The 17,604-nt window shown below is 43.5% G+C and overlaps 1 protein-coding gene across 1 annotated transcript in view; it reads left to right on the top strand.

Moving 5' to 3' along the window:
• The window catches only part of LOC311000580 (uncharacterized protein), a gene marked incomplete at both ends in the record, with an annotated part of 116,201 nt that overhangs the window by 38,883 nt on the left and 59,714 nt on the right, over positions 1-17,604 (top strand). The window contains one exon of the mRNA XM_083991318.1: positions 1,808-3,016. Coding sequence (XP_083847444.1) covers positions 1,808-3,016 — 1,209 coding nt within the window. The remainder of the gene's footprint in view (positions 1-1,807; positions 3,017-17,604) is intronic.

The raw sequence follows: 17,604 nt of genomic DNA, 5'->3' as shown, positions 1-17,604 counted from the left end.
AGTGGTTACGCAACAATGAAAATTGTCATTCAGATTCTATCCTCAGAAAGTAACAGTTCCACAATCAGATTAGTAGAGATGATCTTTTTTTTCTCCATTGTTTTTTTAGTTTATTTATCAATGTACATACACTACTATGTTGAGAGTGATAGTCAACTCTCTGGGCTGTTTGTTAATGCACATGTGTCATTTATCTGTTAAGCACAAAGCTGAGGTTCATATTCTTTTCCTCATTACTTTAATCATTTTCCTAAAGACCAAACTGGATGATTAAGTAATAGTTCCTCCTTAAAGAGAATCCCACCCATTTAGCATTGCAGTCTTTTGCCATTGTTAAAGGGATAGTTCAACATTTTGGCAAATTGGCTCATTGCCATAATCCCTATAGTTTTAGGAACGTTAGGAGACAGAGTTGTTTTCAAGGCAAAGGCAGAGACTGTTTGCCGAAAAACTGCCCTTGACAGGAACGCGCATCAGCATTTGCACAAATTTACCTCGAAAACAACTCACATAACATTCCGTTATTATCTCATAGCATGGTGAAATGTGCAGGTTACAACTTGTCCACCAGAGTGTTGTGGAGTTGGGTATTGGATGAGTTTGATGAGGGAAACCAAGAAATTCCATTAGCCTCCGTAGCCTAGCTCGCGGCTCTGCTCTGCCGTTCTAAAAATAGCTTGCACTGACAATTAAAGATAATGAACCTACTCCTAAAACTATGGGGATTATGGCAATGGGCCAATTTGCTAAAATCCCTTTAAGGTTGAAACGTAACAGGGATTTGGATGGGTAATGGTAGAACTGGCTAATGTAGCCTAAAATAGAGAGAAGTGCACTGCAAAGGTCTGTGAAGTTTACTTCTAAATCCACGTCTCCAGACTTGGGCATTACTACTACAAATATAGAATAATCCAAACACCTGTAAACAGACTTTGATGTTTGAAATAAATGGAGGCCTCATTTAAAAATAAGGACATCTCAAACCTTCAAATAGCCATTAGCACACATGTTTACAATGCAAAAGGCTGGATGGTTTAGCACACTCTGGTTCTTCCAAGTCATGATGCATTCTTTTGGAGTGGCCTTGTCCCATGTGCCATTATCCCAGTTACTGTTCCATGTTTGTTTTTGTTTTTTTCCATATAACATTCAAATTACAGAATGACTATACATGCAGAATTATAATTATAATTGTGTATACTATTCTGTGTAAGAATGAAAGCCTTATTCTTACTGCCTGCTTTAACAGTTTATTGCAAACTAAACACAACTCCTCCCACACCAGTATGTCTTCCCCAGAATGAGGGAATAAATTAGCTGAATTAGCTTAAATGTCCCTTTAAATGCAAATCAGCCACTGCTCGCCCCGCCCCACCCCTTCTACTGGTACCAGGTAGGGGTGACGTTATGCAAATTCGAAAGCTAGTTACATCACTGGAAGACAACTGAGGGAACAGCTCGTAAAACCACGTGGATTTCAATCTAGGGAGCCTGAACATTACAGATTTATTTGTCAATTCTCACATTTTGGGGTCCGGAAGGCAAAACAAACACCCAAATCTATGTTAAATAGCCTTCAAAAAGTGATATTTCCATATGTCCCCTTTAAAATCTTACCTCAGCTTGTATGATATATCAGTTTTTGTTACACCAGTTCTTGCACAGATGAAGCAGCAGGTTCACACAGTCCAACATGAACAAGCTCAAACTTCCATAGTTACCACAGTCTGGTGGCTTTTTGGTGGTGATTCTGTGATACAGTATGTGATTGGTTCCTCCTCTTATAAAACCCTCCCCCCCTCGGCAGCTCCTGTCCTCTCTCCCAGCGGCTCAATAGACGACGCCAGTCCCACATCCTCCGCCTCTGAAGAGAGCCCAGAGAGAGCAGGGCCGGGGGCCGAGTCTGGCAAGCAGCAGCAGCAGCAGAGGCGGCGCAAGAAGAGGAGGAAGGGCCACGATGAGGTCTACGACTTCTTGGACGGCCAGGAGAATAACATCGGCCAATCAGACAAACATGGGGAGCATGATAAGGGTGGCCGGGAGGCAGAGGATAATGAAGATGAGGAGGAGGAAGAGAACTGGGAGTGGGAGATCAGAGAGAGCGGAGGAGGGGGTAGAGTAAAAGGCAGGAAGACTAAAAGTCGCGCAAGACTTCCGGAGGAGTGGGGAGCGCCCCAGCAGCCCCTCTCTCCCACACCGGCCACAGTCGCTCCCACCTGGGCTACAGCTGCCGACTCCGGTCCATCCGACTCCAAAGCTCCAAACTGCAACCCCAGCCCTGTTTTGCCCTCTGCCTCTGCACAAATACCCACAAGTTTCACCAACCATACCCATGCTAGCCTCGTGAAAGATTTGCCTCCATGCTCCTACGAGCCCATGTGCGTAGCCGATTTCCCCGCAGTGACTAAAGACCGGCAGAAGGCCGCCGAGGAGAAAGTTTGGAGCAGCAAGCCCGAAGCTAATGCTAGCGTAGCAGCCGGCGCGAGAACCGGCGGAGGCGGTGTAGCCGCGGATGTCAGAGGTAGCCTAGCGTTAATGACAGGGGACAATCTGAGTCCAGTCTCCCAGACCTTCTCTTTCCTCGATTCAGTCCTGCAGACCCCTCAGGACTCCACCCCCGACTCACAGACCACCACCCCCATCACCAACACCCCCGCCCTTGCTTCTGCACCCCTGACAAAGTTTGCCCCAAAAGAAACTGCCGCCCCCGCTTCAGAATCCTGTCCTCTCACCAAGACCACCCCAGACTTTACCCCGCCCACGGCCCCCGCCACCGCACTCACCTCGGCCCTCAATGTCAACGCCAAGCCTTTCGTCCCCTCGGCCGCGCCCTTTAATTCAGCCGCCGAAGCCCCTCCCGCTTCATCATCAAACACTCCACCCCCCTCCACAAGCGTAGCCACGCCCCTTAGCTCAGCACTGCCCCCTCCCTCCATCACCCCCACAGCCCCACCCTCTCTCCCTGCACACTCAGAGCACCAGGAGTCCTCATCGCCACAGCTCCCCCCACTGGAAGGTTGGTGAACTACAGGCAAGATTATCAATAACATGGGGATAGTTTGAACGTATTGGATTGTAGGCTAGGATAGTTGGAAATAGCCCTTATTTTTTCTTCCTGTATGCATGGCTCTTTGTTTGTGAGATTGAGCATCAGGTCTGCTCGGTGCTTAATCCGTTCCTCCATGTATTTGTAACAACCAAGGCCCAAGAGATGAACAGCTTATCTTTATATTGTAGACACAAATGATGGAAAGATGGAATCTCTAAAAATATAAAGTTTTATCTCAGACATTTATCGAAAAAAACAAAACAAAACACATTTGTGTCCAAGTATAACTCTATTCCCTAGTGCTGACATAAGTACTGGACACAAATGTGCCGTGCTGATCGGGCCCTGTATTAACAAAAGTGCAAGGGTAAACTGATAAGTTGCCTGATTTGATTTTCCCTCTGCCTGCCTCTGTGTATCTGTTACCATGATCATAGCAATTTTATTATTGACTTGCTTCCTCTGATAGCTCTACTGTCCGTGCTTGCTGCACTGTCTACTGTTTCATCTAACTGTCGACTCCATGTCTAACCTCCCACTGTCTTCTCTCTGTCTCTATAGAAACACACATATACACACATATGGTTATATGCAACAATAGTTGTGAAAGAATATAAACTGCACAGAGCCAAATTAACATAGCAATGGGAACTGATATTCCATTCATGTAAAATGTGGTTTATGTTGGTCAGACACAAATGGCAAACATCCTATTGCCTCAAATGCCTCTTGCGTTTACTGTGTGTATATATTTTGTGTTTCTATTGTGATTGCTTATAATGTATTTGACTTGAAGATGATTTTTTTGAAGTAGAAATGCTGATTTTAAGAGATTGCGGAACATTAACATTTAGCATCTAGTGCTATCTGTCTGCTACAGACTAAATATGTTTTAGCTCAGTGTCTAAAATCAAACAGTGACAGCCTATACTAATGTATTCTGTATTTGTACCCTTAGGCAAAAGTTTGACAAAAAATTATAACTCAAAGTCCCCTTACTTGATATCTTCCACCACAAATCTTGGCCTTCATCATGGAAAATCAGCGAATGACGCCACCTGCAAGTGGCTTTAGTTCCTTATTGACCTTCACCAAGGAGGTCATGTTTGCACCTCTGTTTATTTGATGCTGGTCTTGGTGGACGCCCAGATTCTTTGGGCGTCCTTCCTGTCAGGTTATGTGATGACAACTGGACCGTTTCAAAGAAAACTGTGCAAACACAGTCTGCTGAAGGAGGCCACAAGGTTCGGCTGAAAGCTGTGGAAGAAAACTAATAAGCTGACTTTGAGTAAAGGTCAGGAATCAAGAGTAAGCAAAAGCGATTTGAAGTCTAAGCACTTCTGACCTTGATTCCTCACTGTAAATATACAGTGATATTTATAGGTGAACAGAGAATGTTTTTGTTTCTGTATAATCCAGGTAAAACTCTACTTGTCAGTACAGCATCCCAAATGACAGTTGAAATCAGCTGCAGTCCTCAGCACCATGTCAATATCCCACAATCTGCTTTGACCTTTATATTGGCTTTATGCTCCCCCTCTCTACTAAAACATGACCTAGACTTATCATTCTTGGTAAAATGTGTCAAATCCTTATATCTAACCCTGAAGATCCAGCTTCCAAACTAACGGTGTAGTCCTCCAGTCTAATCTAACATTGCATTTAACACAGTGCTGTCCAGCACAGTGGCCTTCCACCTGTAATAATGACAAATCTCTAAAATGTAATTTCCAGAAATTCTAAATGGAGTTTTAAAACGCATTCATGATGTATGTCTTATAACAGAGGTTCAAGCTCCAAGGCATCCTTAGTGTTGGAGAATGTGTTTACGACTGTGAGGCTGATTGTGAAGTAACTGTTTTTTCTCCCCTTTCCCTTTTTCTGTTTCATAATGCCATCAATGACACGACCTTGAACAGGTAAGACACGTTTCTTTGTATTTATTCGTATGTGGAACTTGTGTGGGGTTAGACACCCTGACCTTACAGCAGTGTGACTGTAGTTATGTCATGGCATTATGCATTTCTGTTTGGTTGATATTATACTGTATAGAGAATTCTCTAAAAAGACAAATGAGGAAACGTTGGCACAGTCTAATGTTTCCAGCATGACATACCCTCCAGGGTCCACTAGATGGCATTACTAAGAGGATAATTAGTCCATGGGCCAGACCAGATTTTGGTACCACTCAGAGTGGCAAAGTCTAGTAACATTTTTTGAAAAGGCACATGTCCATAGATGATATTTTGGTATGATAACCCATCCTAAGTGGTAGCTTTTTGACAGTTATCAGCTCATAAAGTTATCAACCCCCTGCAAAAAATAGGCCTCTAAACGCAGGGGGCATATCTTGTTTTGTGCTCATTTTCAGACCTTTACTCATATGTTATGAGGGCATGTTTGGTAGCATTTTAAAGTGTACAATCCCAGCTTTCATTTAGACCTAGTTTTGGGCCTATCTACACAATATAAAGGTCACATGGTCAAAGGTCAATCTGTCTCAACAACTATTTTTCCACTATTTTCGCCTAAACTGTAGTCTTTCTTTTAACACTGTGAAATGTAGGAACAGCACTGACACAAATAACAAAAACTGAAATACTCACAGGACTGTAACAATTCAGGAAATGCATAATCTTCCCATAATTTCCTACTATGAGGGATGATTATGGGTCTTAAAGTGGGACATGGGCCCAGGCGAGAATTGTCAATAACTGCTAATTCCTCTGTATTTCTCAAAGAGTTTTTATGTTTTCTATACATCTTTGTCCTAGTTATAATCATCATCATCATTATAGTCCAGAGTGAAGGCAACTTCTTCATCCTCCTCCACCCTCTGATTTGTGCATGTTTGCAGTTTGCACATTTTCGTGCACTTTTTACTCTCTACATCTTTACCCTAATCATCATCATCATCATCACCAGTCCAAAGTATGTAGCTTTGTAGGTTTGAGCGTCCTAGCTCTTTAAATAATAATTGATAGATTAAGTATAAATAGCCTTTTCTCGACATATCATGTTTTTAATACATATTGGGATTGCCTCCATCAGATACAGTATAATGTAATTTATTTGCTTAGCTAACTTTGTTCATACTTTCTAGGTGGCTCAATTAACCTTATAGTGGGACGGCATAGCTAGACAATTGTTCATTTTGTGATAAAAGCATCAAATTTGGTACACTGATTGCTGAATGAATCTGGATATTGGGCCACTGCAAATTTTAATTCTGATGACTGTGGCAGCCATTTAAAAAAATGGCCGCCAGTGGTTACTGGCATGGAATGCTCTGTGTCCACCCTACAGCTGCTGCTTCATCTTTTCAGCACCACAAAATAATTTAGAGACATTATAACTTGAGAAAAGCCTTATTACAATGTAACAGAATAGAACATAAACTCTCTATAACTCTTTCTTGTCTCTCACATTCCCCTTCATAGTCTTTTTATCAGGGTTTTCAATCAATAACATATAGCTACGCAGTACGCACAGTACAAAAACAAGACCAAAGTTTCTGACACAAGCATGTCTAAATATAAACAACTCCCAAAAAATCATTTCACATACAGTTAGTGTTGTATTTTATATTGGGATGACAGTGGCTAAGGAGGTGGAGTGGGTCGTCCAATAACCAGAGATTCGAATCCCACCCCATCCCAGTCGCTGTCGTAACGTAGATATCTTATCCACCTTGCCTCGTGTGATGTGTACTCATGTTTGGTGGTGGTCAGGGGGGCTGTTGGTGCACATTGGCAGCCACACATCTGTCAGTCTGCCCCAGGACAGCTGTGGCTACAATTGTAGCTTACCACCACCATTACTGTGTAAAAGTGCTTTGAGTGCCAAAAAGCGATATATAAATTCAAGCAATTATTGTTGGAAAGCCTGATTAGTCACCTTTATGACAAGGTTGGACTGGGATTGAGTATCACAGCTAAATAGCTAATAATAATAATACATTTTATTTTGAAGACTTTGATAAGGGTCTCAAAGGTGGACAGGTCGGTACAGTTGCAAATGGATTTGGGGAGAGAGTTCCAGAGGGAGGGGGCAGCAATGCTGAAGGCTCTGTCGTCCCAGGTCCAATGCTTGGTCATGGGGGGTAGTACAGGAGGTTGGCATCGAAACTGTATACGGTAAGAAACAGGATGCCATTGAAGGTTTTGGAGGATGGGGGTGATGTGGTCATGGGGACAAGTATAAGTGAGCAGGTAGGCAGCAGAATTCTGGATATACTGGAGTTTATTGAGGGTTCTGGATGAGAGACCATAAAAGATGCTGTTGCAGTAATCAAGTCTGGTGGTGACGAAGGCGTATAAAGGTTTCAGCAGCAGAGAGGGTTAGGACGAAGGGAGGGACGAAATCAGGCAATAAGTGAAAGAAGGCAGTCTGGGCTATCTGGGTGATGTAACGATCATAGGAGAGGGTGCTGTCAAAGGAAATTCCAAGGTTATGGATGTGGGGGGAGGGAGTTAGGGAGATGTTGTCAATGGAAAGGGTGAAGTTGTCCGTAGATTTAGTGAGAGATTTGGGATCAATGAAGAATATCTGATTTGTCATAGTTAAGTTTCAGAAAGTTGTGTTGCATTCATGATTTAATATTATTGAGGCAGGAGATGAGAGTGGTGTGGCTGGTAGTAGTGATGGATTTTGTAGAAATGTAAAGCTGGATGTCATTGGCGCAACAGTGAAACTGGAGACCTTGACGATGGATGATGTTAGTACAGGATGAAGAGGAGGGGACCAAGCCCTGAACTCTGGGGGACACCTTGGGACAGGGGGACAGTGGAGGAGCAGATATGACTGAATTCAAGAGAGTGCAGTTCCAGTGATGTTTAGGGTGGAGGAAAGACAGGAGAGGAGGATGGAGTGACTGATGGTGTCGAAGGCTGCGGTGAGGTCGAGAAGGATGAGGATGGTGAGGTGGTCGGAGTCTGAGGCGAGGAGGATGTCATTGGTGATTTTAAAGAGCTGTCTGTATTGTCTATGGAATCCAAATTGAAATGGTTCAAATAGGTTGTTAGCTGAGATGGGCTTTCAGTTGGGCATAAATGACACGTTCACATATTTTAGAGAAAAATGGAAGGTTTGAAATTGACCAGAAATTGTTCATGATGTTGGGACTGAGACCAGGTTTCTTCAGGATGGGGGTGACAACAGCTTCATTAAAGAAGGGACAAAACCCGAGGTGAGGGAGGTGTTGATAATTGAAGTGATGAGAGGAGTGATGATGGAGAGACAGTTATTGATGAAGCTAGATGGAATGGGATCAAGCACACAGGTTGAAGTGAATTCTTTAAGAAGAGCTGGGATGCCAGGATGAGTGGGTAGTGCCTCCCAAAAACGCCAAAATCCCCTGCAATATCCTCCCCCCTTGTGGGGGTCAGGTGCCCATAAATGGTCAATGACTCGTGGTCAATCACTGTGAAACGCTCTTAAAGTCCCACTCCCGCGACCCTTTTCGGTCATGTTAAAACCAGCTCATTAGCAATGCACATTAGCAATGCACCTCTGGAGGGTGGGCGGAGACTGCGCTGCTCTGCACCCGCCCAGCCACCTCCTCGCACCCCACCCCCCGCTCGCTGACAGCTGGACATTGTACAATTACAGATTCAGTGCGTTTAGCGTAAAACTCCATACTGGGATTCGATCCCAGACTGGAGCATAGTCCTTGCTCACAGTGCAAGCTGCTCTACCAGGTGAGCTACACCTGTTATACCTTAACAGCTACACCGAGCTGCTCTACCAGGTGAGCTACACCTGTTATACCTTGGCAGCTACACCGAGCTGTTAAGCCTTTCACCTCTGAGCCAGATGCAGAGCGGGGCGGGAGCTTGTAGCATAGTGCCCTCCCCTGGAGCTGTGACACGTCAGCTCCAGTCTCCCTGAAACGGCCAGTTTGCGTCTGCCATTGGTTCACAGCAGTTTGAAGGCAGAAAAACTCAGAAATGCAATTTTGCACTTCTTTCCCTGCTACTATGTCCTCTAACATCAGAAAAATGCCACAGGAACATGTGAAAAGCTCAAAAAACACGATTTTCACGGGAGTGGGTCTTTAACCACTCCTATGTTCAGTGTACAGACCCACTAATTTCTGACCATAGGGCCAGATCTACTAAAGGTTTGTGTGTATAAAACCGCAAACTTGATTGCACACGCAAACACATGCTGGAGCTGATCTACTAAGCGGGCGCACCGAGGATTGCATCTCTCAAATGGTCAAAATTGCACGTGCAATCCATTTAGCGTGTTTGCCTCAATGAATATGCAAATATGGGCATTTCTGCCAGAATGTGCAAAATATTGGGAGGAGTAGATGCAAATAGATTTATCTAGCACACGCATCCCTCTGGTCAGGGCGTTTAGACCCGAGTTGACACCTGCTGCCCAACACTGATCACAGCAGTTCTTCCTCGTTTGCAGAGGTTTTATGATGAACCACATTTTTCTTTTGTTCTTTGCCTTATAGGCCTTTCTCTTCATCTTCTCTGTACTTCATCTGTTCTCTTCTTGTTTTACCAATCACATATAATCTCCCTTGTTTCTTCTGCTGCAGCTCGACAATATGTTTATTTGTCCCTCTATTAATCCATCAGATCAAATTTTCATTCTGCGTTTGTGGCCATCCAGATCTCTGTCCACACTCTCCATGGAAACCCCCATTTAAATACTGCGGTTTGTGCGTGTCGTCATTTAGCGGGTTACTCTTAGTAGATCGCCTATTTTGCTTGCGCTAACCAAACACGCAAAATTGTACTACGAGCATGCAATTTAGCGCCCCTTATCTAAGATCTTAGTAGATTCGGCCCTAAGGCCGCTAATAAACGTTGTAGGCTATACAGCAAACTTCCCAGTGTTCTGTCTACTAAATAAAGAAAATGGTGTAAGATTGTTATTGTTGTCAATTTCAATATTTGAGAAATACTTGTTCTGGTTATTCTGTATGTTGACTGTTACACAAAACACTGAGATGTTTATTCTCCAGAGCTGAGCTCTAACTACTGGGTAAGAGTATAAGATATTGTTCACTGAGAATTTATGTTGCTTATTCAGCTTTTTGTTAAAGGTGTACAGAAAAGAAAATTGAATTTGAGCCCACTCTGGGTCATAAAATTAATGTAATAACTCATCTATCAGACGTTGTAGGCCAAACTTTGTGCAAAATTCTATTTTTGAGTAAATCCGGGATGAAAGTGTGATTTTTTTTCCGCATTGGATAATTCAGGCGCACGGATTATACGTCAGCCTGTACACGATTCACCAGCCACTGATATTGGATCCATCATCAGTCAAACGTCTGACACACACACACACACACACACACACACACACACACACACACACACACACACACACACACACACACACACACACACACACACACACACACGGCGCTCGGTCTCGCCCCAAGCTTTGAATATCCCGTCCGCTCCATAACGACCAATAAAATTCGTTTTCCTTACTCGGGTAAACTCGTGTTGCAGCTTGTGACAACTCGGCGCGACAAACAGGACAAACGCCCATTTCTGTACACCTTTAATAACATAGAGTTGATTAGTAATTGATTGATTATAATCTTAATGTTGACACTGCCAACGGAAAATGAAAAGGTCATAGGCATCGTAGGCATTCATTTTTGTTACTTGGGTGTTACTTGGGTGCCCACCCCCCCCACGCCCCCGGATTCACTGTTGCTACCCCATGTGCCCCCCACCAGAAAATACTCTGGACATGCCCCTGTCCTCACCAACAATCTCGAGTGTACAGAAATGAACAAATGAACAAATCAGAGGGTGGAGGAGGATGAAGAAGTTGCCTTCACTCTGGACTATAATGATGATGATGATTATAACTAGGACAAAGATGTATAGAAAACATAAAAACTCTTTGAGAAATACAGAGGAATTAGCAGTTATTGACAATTCTCGCCTGGGCCCATGTCCCACTTTAAGACCCATAATCATCCCTCATAGTAGGAAATTATGGGAAGATTATGCATTTCCTGAATTGTTACAGTCCTGTGAGTATTTCAGTTTTTGTTATTTGTGTCAGTGCTGTTCCTACATTTCACAGTGTTAGAAGAAAGACTACAGTTTAGGCGAAAATAGTGGAAAAATAGTTGTTGAGACAGATTGACCTTTGACCATGTGACCTTTATATTGTGTAGATAGGCCCAAAACTAGGTCTAAATGAAAGCTGGGATTGTACACTTTAAAATGCTACCAAACATGCCCTCATAACATATGAGTAAAGGTCTGAAAATGAGCACAAAACAAGATATGCCCCCTGCGTTTAGAGGCCTATTTTTTGCAGGGGGTTGATAACTTTATGAGCTGATAACTGTCAAAAAGCTACCACTTAGGATGGGTTATCATACCAAAATATCATCTATGGACATGTACCTTTTCAAAAAATGTTACTAGACTTTGCCACTCTGAGTGGTACCAAAAAGTCAAATTTTGGCCTCTGGCCCATGGACTAAATTAAGTTTTATTTCCCACCATAGGAATTGGTGTGAGACTATTATTGTCACTAGAGGGAAATGTGAGGTACTAAATATTAAATAAATATGCAATGTTCCAATGATTTTTAAGAGTCACAGGCAGGACTCTTTCTCACTTCTCTGAAGTGTCAGTGAATGTTGAAGGAGCTGTGTGGCTCTTGGTCCACCTCAGTGCTTTATGCGTGTCAGTGTTTGTTGAGAGCCGGTCTGTGCTGCAGAGTGCAGCGCCATCAACACTGTCCTCTCTGCTTATTCAGTCAGCACTAAGCTGTCCCAGGGTGAGCATGTTGCTCTGTTAGCTGATCCTCTCTCAGTGCGGGACTAGACTGAGTTGTAATGCTGTTACAGCATCATCATAGAAGTGTCATGGAATTTGATCAATTTAGGTTCTCGTGAAATTTTTGTATGAACACAGTGATGTGCTCTTTTTGAAACAGGTTTGTTGTTATGTCTGAGCTGTGACATTAATGTAACGAAAACACTGATCCCAATTAATTGAACATTTCTTCACTGCTCGTCTCAAAAATGTGTTGCAAATTCTTGATGAAGGCCAGACTCCTTTCTAGTCTGTTTGAACATGGTACCTTTTTACTGTTAATGACTCAAATTATCATCTATCAAGAAAATATTTATCTGGTCAGAGAGGAACATACTTCAAAATGGCTAGGAATAAACCATATTGGAATGCAGATCTCAAAAAACCTCTGACAAGACACAGGCTGAGAGGAGATTTTTTTTAAATGTAAAGATCCATCCATTAGAAAGCAGAAGAAGTTTAAAAAAAAAATGCTTTGGACAAAGTATAATTGTAGAAAACAGCTGGCATAGAATGCATACCAAATGAAATCTGAAATATTTTGGTGCTCTGATGAGCAGAAGCTAATTATTATTATTATTATTTTTGGGGGGATAATGGTTTTGAACCCCTGTTTGTTTTCTTATTTCTTTGATATGTTGATGATGTGCTCTGGACCCGGTTTGTTTTCTTGGTGTCTTATAAGCCCATGCGGTATGCATCACACAATAATAAAAGTCATTCATTCATATCAAATATACCACACATATCATTCCATATCACTTTACCATGACACTACCTTTTGATATTAAAATTAATAGATAACGACACTGTTTTTCTTAGTAAGTGGCCTTAGTAAGTAGCCCACTAAAAGTGTGAAAAGATGATTTTTCATTCATTAGATTTTATTGGAAACTATTAGAACCTGACAGGAGATTGTACTGTAGTATTCGATGGGCACACTCAGTGGCTACTTAAATGCTATTACACTCTTGATCACACTGTTTCAAGCAGTAAATTGTGCCTATACTAAGTTTCTAATGATTAGCTTCGGTCTGCATCATCTCCACTCTCTACAGTATAATCCTCAAATCTTGCCACAGATGCTTTGTGGGCTTTATGTCTGGGCTTTGGCTTGGACCACTCAGGGACAGTCAAAGCCTCTCCAGCCCCTGTGCTGCCTGTTCGTTTTTGGTCACTGTTGCACTGAAAGATGTTCTGCCCACCCAGCCTCAGCTCACATGGTCTCAGGAGAAGGATTTGTTAAAGTGTTAGACTACATTGATGCAGTTCCTCAGTTCTGACCGACCCCTGGTGAGGAGAAACCTGTAGCATGATGCTGCTATCGTCCTACCTCACCACAGGGATGGTGAAGCAGGAAGGACACCAGTGGTTTGGTTGGGTTCAGAAGTTCAGGTTTTGTCTTTGTCCTCGGTGGTGTCCTGGCAGCAGGTTGTCCAATGTCTGCGCAGTGTGTTAGAGTGACCGTTGCTCTGCTCCTCTGTCTTTATCTTCTCTGTTTCCCTTCACATCCTTCTCTGAAATACAGTTTTGATGTTTATGTCACCATTACATAATGAAAGGATGTCCGCACTTTTTACCATTAGTGTGTACAGTATGTGGCCTGTGGAATGGGAAAGACACAGTATTCTTGTAGGCAAAACAAAGCTGTAGCCTTAGTACACACACACAGACTAACCTGGTTTTGTCCTTGAGAGTGAGCCATTGAGATTAAGCCAAAGTGAAATCTATGAATCGAGACGGCGGCTGGGGAGCCACATGTGTTGTGATTGGCCGTCTAATGTTGCAGATAGATCATCGCGTTGCAGTGTGTGATGGTTGTGCAGCACTGAGGGGAGGGGGGGTCTGGAGTGTCAGCCCTGCTCATTCGCTCCATCAGGTGTCTGTTGGGTGAAATTGCAGCTCTGACCATGAAGTTGTGCAACTGGAGCTCAGCAGAGACGAATGGCAGCCGCTGGCAACGAGGAATAACTGATGGTCCTGATGAAGGTCAACAGACCGAAAAGCTGACCCATTAAACAGCTTATGTGAGTGCGGGAGCAAGTTGTGATTTTTATATTGAATTTGACTGGGGATCTGTTCCCAGCACCACCCAATACCAGGAGAATGTGCATGTTGATTGAGCCTGGTCTATAACATCCCAAATGTTCTCCTGGTTCAGATCTGGAGACTGTGGAGGCTGCTGATATCATAACTCATTGTCATGTTGATGAAACCATGAGATGACTTTAGCTTTGTGACATGGAGTGAGTCAAAAAAACAAAACAGCACAGAATAGGTTGGTTTCATGGATTCATGCTGCTGGACTCTGGTGGTTTTTTCTGCTGGTGAGAGATTATCTGAGTGACTTAAGCCTTGTAACGCCCGCCAATGTAATAATGCCCACAAACGTAATAAACCACAAACGTAATAAAAATATGCAGCTTTTAATGTAATAATCCTGCAAACGTAATACATTTTCCACAAACGTAATAGCCGCTGCCTACTACAAACGTAATACGCGATTTCCCACAAATGTAATAACTATTACGTTTGCGGAGATTTATTACGTTTGTGGGGAAGTGAAAATCTTCAATTTTCAATGTAATAAAATGTAATAACGCAATGACTAATGGTCGTTGTGTTAGTTGTTGTTGTTTATATCTACTAATAGCCTACTGACTGTGCGAAATCCAGCTGCTGACTCTCAGCTCCACGATCACGGAAAGCCCACCCCACCCTGCCCACCCCGCAAGCAGCAGTTCTCTCTCTCTCTCTTCCTCCCAACCGTGTACCTATCACAATCAATCCTAAGCAAATGTTTATTATAGAAGCATCTGCAGGGGACAGCGCGTGTCATAAGCCGGAGGACAAAAATGTACACAAGCAAAAGCAAAAGAAGCAAAAGAAAAGAAAGAGGCATCTCTCTCTCTCTCTCTCTCTCTCTCTCTCTCTCTCTCTCTCTCTCTCTCTCTCTCTCTCTCTCTCTCTCTCTCTCTCTCTCTCGGGCAGTGACACGCTGTCATTCATTCATATTTCAGCACTGAGACAGCGGACAGCGGCTTGGTCATATTCATATTCAGTGTTTCCCCCAGAAAATGTGTTAGTTAAGGTGGTGTCTGTCCTGTTGGCGGGGGGGGGGGGGGGATCGATTGATTGGCGAGGGGGGGGTGTGCCGTATTAAGTTTCGCTTTCACCATGCGCACTGCTGTTATGCGCTTCTCTGTGGTGTGTAGAGCAGGGGTCTTCAACGTTTTCCAGGCCAAGGACCCCCAAACTGATGGAGAGATGGAGCGGGGACCCCCTACTTATATACAGTATATTGTATAAAATTGTGTTTTATATTTAACTGGTCCTGTAGTGCCATACAGGGCCGTTGTATAGGGGAGAAAGGTGATGATCATTATAGGGGCCCAGCGCCCAGTAGGGCCCACAAAAACCCCAGTAGTCTAATCTTTGTATGACTGAATTATTCTGCATAAGACCCTGACTGATACTCATAGTAATGCTGCATTAGCATCAAAACAAAGTAGGCTAAATAAGAAATGATAATAGATACGTAAAAGTGGAAAAGTCAGGGGGCAGGGGCCCACTTTAGTATACTTACAGGGGGCCCAGGATTCCTAGCAACGGCCCTGGTGCCATATGCCAAAAGTACCATGTTATGAACTATAAATCACGCTTTTTTTAGGAGTTTGGCTGGTCTTGGGACTTTTCGAAGGGACTTACATAAAAAACATATGCCATGCCATCTATGATCACAACAGGTCACAACTACGCTCGTGGTAACTGAACACTGCTACTGCACCAATGAAAGAATTACTAAACCATAAAAAGACAGAGAAAACAAAGCAGTGTTTCCCCTACTTTGTTTTTTTCTCTGGCTTTTTATGCATTTATTTTGAAAGGGCAGCTGGAGAGAGACGGGGGCGCGGAGAGAAAGTGAGAGGGGGGATTGACACGCAGCGATAGGACTGTCGGCGGGTCGCTGCAGCGGCCGTGCTCTACCAAGACCATGACGCTCGCGACTCACCCCCAATCGTCAGCGCCGCGGTCACCGGGGCTGAGAACTTGTACACCGGGCGCGCCGTGTCATGTCTCGGGTCCACGGAGCGTTTCAGTGACGGCCTGACGCTGCTGCATTGTTGCTGCGCTATGAGCAGACGTGGCGGCGCGCGTTAATGTCACCGTCGTGTGTGTGTGCTGTGAATATCGCTACATTTTTATTTTTTTAAGACGTTAGTTTAGGCGGCAGCTCTTTGTTGTTAAGGCGGCCGCCTTAACAGGAAAGCGCTGCGGGAAACCCTGATATTCATATTAAGACAAAATATCAGCTGTTCACTCTTCCACGATAAATCCATGGCACTGTCCATGAGGCAGAACGAGAACTCAACACTGTCTTCTCCCGAAGTTGAAAAATATTATATAAATAAATAAATAATAAAGACAACGTTTCGAGCGACTGGCTCTTCGTCGTATTTGACTCCGTACAGCAACAATGATAATAATCATAATAATAATAATGACTATATAAGACCCCCCTACAGTGGTGCTGTTTGCAAGTGTTTTAAATAGATAGCCTGGATAGTTTTACGCATGCCTCTGTCAGGCATACAACAACCACTTCATGCAGTTTAATTAATTTTTTTGTTAATTTTCGTTTCTTTTGGATTTTTGGGCGTATTATGGAGCCGTTTTGGTCCATGTTCTAAAGATGCAACAAGCGGGGTCGGAGTGTGTGATTGAAAACCACCACGGTCTGCTCCCCGTTCACGTAGTTATCGCCTCCTTCGGATGCCGAGACTTTGTGTTTATTAGTTTTAAAACATCATATGTCAAACAAGAGATTACAGTTTACGGAGCGCGTTTGAGCCGCGGACTCCGAGACGAGAGGAGAGTGACACCGGGTCCGAGCCTCTGATCAGTAGGTTTGGTTTTTAGCCAGGAGCCTCCACTCTCCCTGTAACAAGCTACAAGTCATTTGTCATTACAATTAGTCCCGAGCAGTTTAAAAAATGAAACATAAGGTAAATATCCTGCATATTTTCTCTTTTCTGTGCTCCTCTGACCAGATCGCGTCACATTATGAAAGTGCTTGTGATTTTTTGGGGGCTAAAATGGGGGACAACAGAGCTGAGCCAGGTGGAGAGCGTATAGCGCACACCCTAGTGTACATTCAAATGATAAGTTAGTTTAACATTAGGTCGGAGGGTTTTCCCCCTGTTTATTGACAGGGCTGATACTGACAGAGGACACAGATTGTGATTGACAGAGGGAGATAGCCAGATTTTTTTTTTTTTTTTTTAAAGGTAAACACAACACTTATCAGTCTAAATAGGCATCTAAAGGTTTATTAATTCAATTAAATTTTCCTGCAGACAGCAGAGAGAGAGAGAGAGAGAGAGAGAGAGAGCTGCTTGCGGGGTGGGCAGGGTGGGGTGGGCTTTCCGTGATCGTGGAGCTGAGAGTCAGCAGCTGGATTTCGCACAGTCAGTAGGCTATTAGTAGATATAAACAACAACAACCAACACAACGACCATTAGTCATTGCGTTATTACATTTTATACAACAGTTAGTTCCGACTGGTCCCAACCGAGCAATTTGATTGGACAAGAGACGTTCCATGAGTGCTGATATACAGTATAACAGCACTGCGACTTTTTACGGACGTTATCACTCCGCTGTTCAGCAGTGGACAGGAGCTAAGTCAGAGCCACGCTCCCCATACAGGAGCTGCCCTGCTCCACTGTGTATATA

This window comes from Trachurus trachurus, assembly GCF_905171665.1.
Source record: "Trachurus trachurus genome assembly, chromosome: 17".
In the NCBI taxonomy this organism is placed as follows: Eukaryota; Metazoa; Chordata; class Actinopteri; order Carangiformes; family Carangidae; genus Trachurus; species Trachurus trachurus.
The sequence above is the reverse complement of the archived record's forward strand: the minus strand, read 5'-3'. Positions and strand labels throughout refer to the sequence as shown.